Source organism: Histomonas meleagridis (assembly GCF_020186115.1).
Source record: "Histomonas meleagridis strain 2922-C6/04-10x chromosome Unknown contig_54, whole genome shotgun sequence".
Classification (NCBI taxonomy): Eukaryota; Parabasalia; order Tritrichomonadida; family Dientamoebidae; genus Histomonas; species Histomonas meleagridis.
Window position 1 is genome coordinate 153,726 of NW_027150897.1, and position 11,300 is coordinate 165,025.

Sequence of the window (11,300 nt, forward strand, 5' to 3'; positions counted from 1 at the left end):
GGGTTTATCAGATTGGGAAGATAGAAAACCGAAAATGGTTGTAGTCCCAAAGGAACTTGAAAATAGAAGTCTTCATTATCCAGTAAATAGGAGAATAAGATATTTAACCCTTGTTGTCACAATATATGGTGGTGGCGATGCTTATTTCCCTCTAATAATTACATCTGATCCAAATTCAGAAGAAATATTTAATACACCAATAAGAAGGGATGTTGATCTAAGTATAAGGGTTGAAGCATCATCTTATGTTACAAAAGAAATATTTACTGAATTTATTCTACAGAAATTTGTTCCGCATATTAAATCTGATCGAAATGGACCTGATTGTTCAGAAAAACCGGCGATTCTCTTTTTTGATAATTGTTCTTGTTATCTTGATGAAAAACTATTAAAAAAATCAGCAAAACTTATGATTTTAGTTATTATTACTTATCCCCCTCATACTTCTCATTCATTTCAAGTTAATAGATCGTTCGCTTTTTGGTATTTCAAAAAATCACAAAAAATATATTCCAAATAATGATGATATTCATCCAAAACTTCAGCATTTATATAAGATTTTTAGAGCTTATGAATTAAGCACATGTTAAACAAATATCCATGCTTCATTTAAGCATACTGAATTTGAATATTATAAGAAAAATGGTGTGGATTATTCAAAATTAAATCGTCGAAAAGTTGAAAATTATGATGAATTTAAAGAAATTTGGGATTATAACTACTCAGAAGAATCCATGTCTCCTAGAAAAAAAGCATAAAGATGGGGATGGATAAACAAACAATTTTTTTCTGAAAAATTTCAGAAAACAATTGATGGTGAAAAATTAATCATCAATTAATTAATTTTTTTATTTTTAATTTAACAAATAATGTAATAAAAAAAAATGATTTAAAAATCTAAATTAATATAAAAAATATTCTATAATATATTTTTAAGTTGGTTAACAAAGAAATTATTACATATATTTTGAGAAATTTTTGTTTTTTCATTTAATTTTCACATTTAACGGAATAACCGTCGTTACCATATTTTATACCGTTACCACTTTTTATACATTACTGTAATAAAAAAATAATTTATTTGTCTTCTATTAAATTTGCATGTAGCTTTATTGTGTCCGCATATTGAGCAGCATCGAATTCCTTTTTCTTTTCTTCTCCCACCAAGTATAACATTATGGGATGGATGAACAGGATGGCATCCAGAATGAGTGTGTATTTTCGGCATACCATCATTTGGTAATGGGATTATATTATCAAGTCTTTTAATAGAGTTCTTCTGCAATTTTGGGGTTATACCTCGCGACCGAAGCATAAAAACTAATTTGTGCCATAATTTCTCAATTATTTAAGGACTGTTTTAAATTAACAATATTTTCGTGTAAATTTGGAATTGTTGGAACAAGTTCTTGATCTTCTCTTTGATAAATAATTGGTATTTTATCCAAAACTTCAAGTGCATATCTTCCAATTTTGGATATTATATTTCTATTTACACATTCTGGATTTTGATGAAATTTGTCTGTTGATGATCTACTATATAATGAATTTTGTGATGATGTTTTTGAGAAAATAATTAGATTTTGACATAAGATGATGAAAGAAACCTTTATAAAGCCAAAAGTATTTTTAAAAAAACCAAAAAACCCCTCTGCCCTGTTCGTTATCCGTCTGCAATTACTACTCGTTCAATCAATTTAATTTATAACCATTGATTTACATTATCTTTCATCCATTTCAATGTTCTATATCCAGGTGAATCATATTGAAATTCGATAAGAACCTGATCTAGTTGATTAATGAATTGTTCATAATATGAAATATCTTTTATCATTTTGTAATATTAATTTAAGAATTCGGAATCATTTGAAAAATATCTTGATAACAATAATTACTTCTAATGGCCATTCATAATCATTAGATGATGTTGTATCATCAACAAATACGATATTTCTTGCATAAGAAGCACAAGAAATTCGTTGATTAATTGCTGTTATTCCAATTAAATTTCCATCCTGTGTTTTGGGTATAATGCATGCAAATAAATCATCATTAAGTATCTTTATAACATTATCAAGACTTTCTTTTTTATTTGATTTGATAACATCTAATTTCATAAAATTGCTTTGATGGAATAGTTAAGCCTAAATTTTTTCTAATTTGGCCTGGTGACATATCAAGCATTTGCATTTTGTGAATTTGATTTATTGTTTCTTTATTACAACAATTAATATGAAATTGAATAAAGAATTTATCTAGGTTGTGATTATGTTTCCAATCAGCTTCAATAATGCGAAATCCTTGTGTATCCTTAATTTTGATGTAAGAGTTGCAATTACATCTATTAGATAATGCACATTTAAAATGCTGAATCCCTCTTGTCTCATGTTATAAATGATTATATGGTAATTTTGAATTTCTTGTGAATTCTTCAATGAATTAACTAAGGTTTTTGGTATCAGTATAATATAATATTTATATCGTATTTTTACAACAAAATCAGGGAACCATTTCTCGTCCTATAAATATATATTTATATTTTTATTAAAAAACATCTTTAGTACTACTTGATTGTAAACTTCCCTTATCCACCTTAGTTATTTGTCTTAGGTATTCACTTGCATAATTAAGGGTTGGGAATCCTCCGATTGTTCCATTTGGATGTATCCAACAATCGATGTTAGGGAAATTTTGTAAACAGCTTGTCAACGACTCATTTCGTGCTCCGCAATATCTTAGTCTATTATTTGGCCTTAGCTTCAATGCGTAAACACCTGCATCACCAGTGCTACGTGGCATTGAAACAAATCTGATCGGATTTTTTGGATTACTTTTTGCTTGAATTATATCAATATTTTGTTCAAGAGGAATATATGTTGGAAGTACCAAAATATCTTTTGACAAATTTTTGGGATCTTGAACGTATCTTCGAAGAATATTACGAGATGGAATGAACTTTTTTGTAAAATACTGGAGACGTTGATCAAATTGTTCTTCAATGATATGGATTAAATGTTCAAAAAGTTCTTGTTTAACATATGGATCAGGATCTTCAATGGGATCTAAAATTTGTGCAAGATTTCTTATATCACTGTATTCGCCTTTATCTAGAGGTTCAATTATGGAATTATAAAGTTTTTTGAAAATGAACTTGATATCAGATTCTTCATTATCAAATTTATAATTTTTTAACTTGTTTCTGATTGCAATTGTTCCATAATGTCCATACACAACCCCTGCAACACTGAGTGTAGATGGCATATCTGGAAAGTTTGCATTTGTAATTTTCACATAAGTTTTATTTTCATGGTTATACTCCCCTTGGATACTTATTTTTATTGCACATTTTTCTATTTCATTTTCATTATCTGTTCTAAGAATTGAAAAATTTTCAAATTCAGGACACCATTTTAAAATTAGTATAGCTATTGCTTCTTCTCCAGAAAAAGCAGCTTGTGGCAATGCAATTTTATTTGAAAAATCTATTTCGTTTTCTTCAGACGAATCTTTGTTTTCCTGTTCTTCCATTCGAATTAACGTATTTTTGTTGGCAGTTTTTACAAACTTTTTATGAAGGGGCACCCCCAAAGGAAATTGAATTCAACATGATCGTTTCAAGTAAATCACATCAAATTTGATGTTTCAATCAATTTTTACTCTTGTTTTCTTCTGTACATGTACAGATAACCCTTTCCAAATTGTGGTGGATAATCATCTGGATAAACAGCTACTTTTTCATCATTATATAATATCCATTTTCCATCAAATTTAACATTTGCAATATAATGTCCACATAAAGCAGAAGGTCCTTTATGTTGTACGAAACCAATTAGTTCATATATGCCTTTTCCATTTGATCTTTCAACCTTAGCTTTCTTTTGTCTTGGTCCAAATAACCATTCTATAGCTAATCCAATATTTCCAGATGATTCCTCTAATGCTTCTCTTGCTTCACTTTCAGTGAATCCCATTTCCATTACTTGTTGTACTGCTGGACTTTGTTCCATTGGATTTGATACTATCCAATCAACAGCCTCTTCGATGGTTCCGACATTTTGAAGAGCTCTAACACATTGTGCTCTTGAAAATCCCAAATTCATTAATTCATTAACTTTTTGTTCATCAATAGTTTCCTTTTGTTCTGTACATTCATATTTTGTTAAATCTAAATTCATTGGATCCATATCGATATTAATATTCATCTTTTGTACCATTCCTTTTTCATTTGTCGAATCGAGAATTACAGATACGAATAAATATTCTGGGAAATTCTTTATCTGTTGTATTGAAGTTGCGCCGACATGATTACATTTATCACATTTACGTTCTTCATATATATGTATGAAACTTGTTTCCAAAAGTTCGTCCATTTTGATAGTAATTTCTTCTTCATTATTAGTAACAATTCCAACACATGGAGTTAATACCAAAAATGCTTGATCCTTCATAGGTATTGTTGAAGCGCAACCACATTCATCACATTTCATTACTTGTATTGCATCGAATTCTGATTTAACTAATGAACTTTGTGGATAATGTACCTTAATATAATTAAACAAATACATGAAGAATTCGGCAGCATCTTGTTGACGTGCACTAAGGAATTGTGTATTACCATGACATATTACAGAACGTAATATACGTGGTGATACTGATTTATATTTTCCTTTTCTCATTGCTTTAAATAGACGTCGGAATTGACATTTTGGATCTGTCCATCGTAAATTAGACATTGTTTTTGGTACCAAAAATTCTTCGACAAATGATGGGATATGAGAAATAAGTTGAAGAATTGAGTTCATGTAACATGTATTACCTAAGTTACGTAACCCAACTGAAAATGGCCCTTCAAGTTTATCGAATTCTTTACCGTCTGTTGTGACAGCAGAGAAATCCCAATCCTTATTGATCGCAAAGTTAAGTTCTGTTGTTGTCGACTCTGTTTTCTGTGACGTTTGAACATCAATTCCAAACGGTTTGAGGTGCTCCGAAATTTTGGAGTCGGTAACGGTCTCGTCGCATTGATAACAATAAAGATCGGCGGAACCGTCGGGCGAAATGGTTCCAAGTTTGACTGAAACTGGATGATGTGTTTGATCAAAATGATCAACTGCATGATTGTTACCACCAGAACCATCGAAGTTACGTCGCCCACAACCGATATGACCACAAGTAAGACATAACCAAAGATTATTGGAAAGTTCACATTCATCACATTTCATTTGAACTGTCGGATTTTCTTTTGGCTCTTGTTGAAGGTTTTTGATGTGAGGGCATTCAACGATTTGAAGTTCCCATGATTCGACTAAGTCTTGTGTAGATATTGATGGTGAAGCTTTAAGTTTGTTGATAAGTGATTGAACTTCTTCATCTCCCTCAAACATTTCCTCTGGTAATACCTCGTAACCATCTTCAGTAAACATACGAATTTGAAATTCATATTCATATTTCACATTACCAAATCCACCATCTGTACCAATTGCGAGTTTGGTTGGCTCTGCTTCTGATTCGATTGTTATGCGCTTACGTGAGAGAAATGTCGTGTGTTGTCTCTCTTTCATGTGTTGGATTGCATGTTTCTTGCAGCAGCATGTGAAGCATTGCAAGCAAATATTGACTCCATCTGGGCCATCGTAGTCGTTAAAGCAATAGCAACACTCTTCGTTTTCGACATGAGTTCCTGGTGTTAAAGTTCCAACTTCCATTTGTGGCAAAAGTGAAAAATCATGAAATGTGATATAAAAAACTCATTTTTTGTCTCTTTTATGGGGGTATTCCAATTAACGGCTGATACATGTATAAAGTATCGAATTATTATTTTTTGTTTTTAGAGAAATGGATTCCAAAAACTTCCAATATTTACAAATTCTTCAAAACATTCAACATATTGTTTTTGACTTAGATGAAAGTAATGTTAGTTATAATGCACAATTAGTTATACAATATTATGATAAAGATTTAACATATTCGTTCAATAATATTCTTATTCATTTAATTTATTCTGCTTTTATTTCAAAGAAGAAAAATATTGATATTTATTTTGAATTTTTAAGAGAAGTTGAAAACATTGAAGTAAAATTTAAACCAAATCCTCAAATTTTCGAAACATTTAAGCAATTTTTAATTATTTATGATTCAAGTGAATCGAATTATATTCTCAATCAAATGGTTGAAAGAAAATTGATTCAACCTGACTTTATATATAAACTTACTTTAACACCATATTTTGCACATTATATGACAGAACAAATTGATGAGAGTCACAAATTTAAATATTTTCTTTCTAATGAAAAAAAACTTAGCAAAAACAATTGGAAATTACATAAACAATTAGTTAATGAAGGAGTAAATCCATCTGAAATTGTAAAAGCTATACGAAGTGATGATCTTGAAAAACTTCAACAAATATCAATGAAAAGAGGATTTAATTTTGATCAAAAATTTGAACCATCACTTTATGAAAGATATTCATTTCTTGATAATTGGAATGTTTCACTTATTGACTATGCAGCATTTTTTGGATCGATTAAATGTTTTAGATTTATGTTGTTAAATACTTCTATAACAGATAGAACTATTAAATATGCAATTGCAGGTGGAAACATCGAAATATTTCATCATTGTGAGAAGAATGAAGTTCCTTTTCCAAGATTTTATTATATAGCAATTGAGTATCATCAAAACCAAATATTTCATTATTTATATCAAAATAAGAAACCAAGTTTAAATGAGTTAAGCAATTTAGGTAAAAAATGTGTTGGTTCTTGTAACTTTGAGATTTTTTCATTCTTATTAAGTGAAGGAATGAAAATTGATGAAAATATTTTTAAAGAATCAGTTAAGTATGGAAATATTTTTATTCTTAAAGATTTATTGAAGTTAAATCAAATCCCAAAGAATATATTAGTCTATACATATTTGGAAAATATTGAACTTGTTAAATATATTTTGGAACAAAAAGATATTGACATTAACGCTAAAAATATTTGTTTGTTTTATTTGGATTTTCTTTTAATGATTTTTTAATATCTTAATATAATATTTGGAAATTGTTTGAAACATTTCAAACAGTACTTATATCAGCCGCTAAAAATAATGATATAACATTAATTAAGTTACTTCTTGAACATGGAATTGATATAAGTCCTAAAGATATTCATTTGCTTTATTAAAAATTTGTTGTAATAATTTTATGTTTCAAAATAATATTTGGAATTTATTTTCAAGATTTGATACAGCAATTACAATTGCAACCAAAAACCGTAACGAAAAAATAGTAAAAATGATTCTTGATCAAGAAGAAAATGATCCAAATACTCAAAATATTTAATAATATTGTTTTATTTTTGTTTTATTAATTTGGTATTTCAAAGAAATATTTGCAAGTTATCTAACATATTTTGGATAGCACTTGATTATGCATTTGACAAAGGTTTCAGTGGAATCTTCAATATGATTTTCTCGAAAAAAAAAGCTAGTCAAAACGCTAATGACAAATTATATTTTTTTTGTTTGAAATATATGCTAATTTTTTGAAATTTCAAAATAATATTTAGGAATTATTTGATATATTTAAAACAGCTCTTATTTGTGCATCTGAAAATGGTCACACAGAAATAGTTAAATTACTTCTTGAACAAAAAGGAATTGATATTAATGCTAAAAATATTTATTTGTTTTATTTAGTATTTATTTAGATAATTTGATATTTCAATATAAAATTTGGAAATTAACTAAAATATTTAATACAGCACTTACATTAGCATCTGAAAATGGTCATACAGAAATAGTTAAATTACTTCTTGAACAAGAAGGAATTGATATTAATGCAAAAGATATTTATTTGTTTTATTTAAAATTTATTATAATAATTTTGGGTTTCAAAATTACAATTGGAAATTATCTAAAATATTTTACACATCACTTATTTGTGCAATTAAAAAAAAAAAAAAATTAATGTCGTTAAATTACTTCTTGGACATGAAGGAATTGATGTCAATGGTAAAGATATTTGTTTATTTAGTTTATTTTTTTTTTTTATTTAATATTTATTTTAATAATTTTGGATATCAATATAATATTTGGAAATTATTTAAATTATTTAGAACAGCACTTATGAAAGCATCTGAAAAAGGTAATATAGAAATAGTTAAATTACTTCTTGAACAAAAAGGAATTGATATAAATGCTAAAGATATTTATTTGTTTTATTTAAAATTTATTTTAATAATTTCTTATTTCAAAATAATATTTGGAAATTATTTAAATTATTTTATACAGCACTTATGGATGCATCTTGGAATGGTCATACAGAAATAGTTCAATTACTTCTTGAACAAGAGAATATTGATATCGATGCTAAAAATATTTTTTTGTTTTATTTAAAATATTTTTAAAAAATATAAAATTTCATATAAACATTTGGAATTACTTATAAACATATAAAACAGCGCTTATGATAGCATCAGAAAAGAAAAATGTAGAAATTATTCGATTATTTGCAGACAAAATTCAACATCATAAATGTGACGACATAATAAAATTAAAAAGATTCACAAGGATAAAAGAGGAAATATTTAAATATTGAAATAAACATTTCCTAAATTCATTTTGTTTTCATATATTATTATTAACGCATTAAATTTGATAAATAGAATATTTTATATCATATTTCATTGTATGATTTTCATATAATTTGATGAAAATTTTTGTGAAAAAAATGATGAAAAATTCATAACAACAAAAAATTAATTATTATTCATAGTATTATTTACTCTTAAAGTTTAATGGAAGTCTATTGAGCACCTTATTATTTTCAGTCCCATAATACAAAACATTTGTTCTTGAGTCGAAGTACATCGTTACCACTGCGTCCTGTAACTCGAAAGTCCTTAAAATCCTCAAACACGGCAAACATAACAATGTCAACTTGTTATTTAAGTCGGACACTGCCAACACGTAATCCTTATGTGCAATAATCATTTCCACCATTGTATTTTCGGACTTTGAATTTCCAATTCTTCAATTTTATTTAAATCCATTCCATATGAAAATATTTTAAAAATTTTATTTTTAATAATTTCACAACATATCAATATACAAGTGGATGCACTAATTTTTAACATTAAAATATTATAATCTAATGAATAACTATATTGATAAGAACCATTTAAGAAATTAAATGATGAAATTTGTCGTGATTTATAACCACAAATTAATGCATTACTTACAATACCGATATCAAAATCAATAATCGTCGCTGGATGTGGACTAATTTGGAATTTCATTGTCGCTGGTTGTGTAAAATTCCATTTCTTTTAATGAATTTATTAATGAATATTGTCGTTGTGAATTAATTAATTTAATAGTTAAATTATTAATATCAATTTGAAACATATGAAATGTACAATCATTACATGTTGATATAATTAAAATATTCTTTTTTAAATGATATGAAATTGTTCTTTCTGAAATACCTTGAAATCCTGTTAAACAATAACTAATATCAAAAATATTTTCATTTTTATTATTCTTTAATATTAATTTACCTAATGATATAATAATAATTAAAATATTATTTAATGTTATTCGAAGAAATATTGGCTTCGATTTTATTTCAATTTGTAATGTCGGTGTAAATAAAGATAAAATAAAATTAATCGTCGAAAAATTAATTTTCATTGGATGTGGATTCTTGAAGATTTGATTTGGAATTGTACCAAAACTTTTACTAAATTGTTGATATAAAATTAACTTTTCTGGATCTTCTATTACTTGTTTAGTCATATTCGTAGGATATGTATAAGGATGAAATGTATTATTAGCTAAAATTGCTTCTTTCCCATTTTGTTTATATCCAAATATTAAATCAATCCATTTAGGTAAATTTAAACTTACATAATCACTTTCTAATGCTGCTCGATGTTTCTCGATGAAATCATATGCATTTTTACTCCATGGTGGTAATATGACATCATTATTTTTACTTCCATCTGATTTGATTCCTAAATCAAAATTATCCGAATTAATTAAAAATCGTGGTGTACTATAAAATTCTGGTATTAATTCTCGATAATCAGTTAAATCTGGTGATGTAATAGATTCCCATAAATGAGGAATTGATGAAAAAATTCGACTTGATTTATCAAATTTATTATCTTGCATTTTAATATTAATACTTGTAAATGGTTCTAATCGTATTAAATAATATGATACAAAATATGAATTAGAATAATGAACTTTATATAAAAATTTGTTTTCTTCATCCATTTCTGTAATTAATTCCTTTAAATGTTCTAATCGATCTTCATTTAATGCTCCAATAGGTTTACTTAAATCTCGATAAACATTCGGATCATTTAAATCAATAGTTTCATTCGTATAATCTTTTAATACCCATGGAAAAACTGGATATTGTGTTAAATCATTAAAACTTCGTCCTGAAAATAAATTAATTTATTATTAAATATTTGTGATAAGGTGGGGTGTGATGGGAACGATACACCCCCTGGTTTACAGCGCTTATCACAAAGAAATTTTTCTTCTCAAAAATTTTTGAGAATTTTTTGATCGGCATAATTTGTTTGAATTGTTAAAAATTCCGATAACATACAACTTTTTGTGCTGATTTTACGGTTTACTTCCATAAGAACGACCGTTAGTTTAAGCAAAATTTATAAATGATATAATCGAATGATCAAAGCGCAAATTATGACATTCCAAATTATATTTTGGTCAATAAAAAGATTTCTAAGTTAAAGCTGCTCGTTTATTTTGTTTTTTTCAGTGTTTAACAAAAATTATAGACAAAACCACATAGTTCGTCAATTATGGATGATTGTTGCATTGTTCAATTATTCGTGATAAAATCGAAAAGACAGATGATGAAACTGTATTTGACCAAGTTTCTTTTGGGAACGAGATTTCATTTGCACTTTTAAATATTCCTATCAAAAAATCCAAAGCAATGAAGATTGGTACAAGAATTCTTTTCAATATTTTCATATTTTAGTAATACGCATCATGAAAACCATATGAGTTATATGTATAAATTATTAAAAAACGAAAAATCTTTTTTTTTTTTTTTAAAAAAAATTATTTGATATCAATAATAATAAAAAGAAACGAAAAACTGTTCAAACCAAACTTCATCAATTTGACCCTAGATAATAGTTTATGAATTTCAGTATCTGCAAGTTATTTTGCCTCTTTTTATCTTAATTTTCCGAAATCCTTTTTTCCCACAACAAATCCTGTTTTCACAATTTTAAATTAACGGTTAAATTCGTTAAAAATCAGAG

The 11,300-nt window shown here is 27.0% G+C and overlaps 2 protein-coding genes across 2 annotated transcripts; both read right to left on the reverse strand.

Moving 5' to 3' along the window:
* Positions 1 to 2,544: 2,544 nt before the first annotated feature.
* On the reverse strand, positions 2,545 to 3,528 carry GO595_007581 (MYG1 protein; the record flags this gene model as incomplete). The annotated part of the gene is made up of 1 exon (XM_067921060.1): positions 2,545 to 3,528. The coding sequence occupies one exon, from the start codon at positions 3,526 to 3,528 to the stop codon at positions 2,545 to 2,547; it is 984 nt and encodes a 327-aa protein (XP_067772298.1).
* A 125-nt stretch (positions 3,529 to 3,653) lies between these two features.
* On the reverse strand, positions 3,654 to 5,705 carry GO595_007582 (ubiquitin carboxyl-terminal hydrolase 14; the record flags this gene model as incomplete). Its single annotated transcript, XM_067921061.1, has 1 exon — positions 3,654 to 5,705. One exon carries the CDS (start codon positions 5,703 to 5,705, stop codon positions 3,654 to 3,656), a length of 2,052 nt encoding a protein of 683 aa, XP_067772299.1.
* Between the last annotated feature and the right edge of the window lie 5,595 nt (positions 5,706 to 11,300).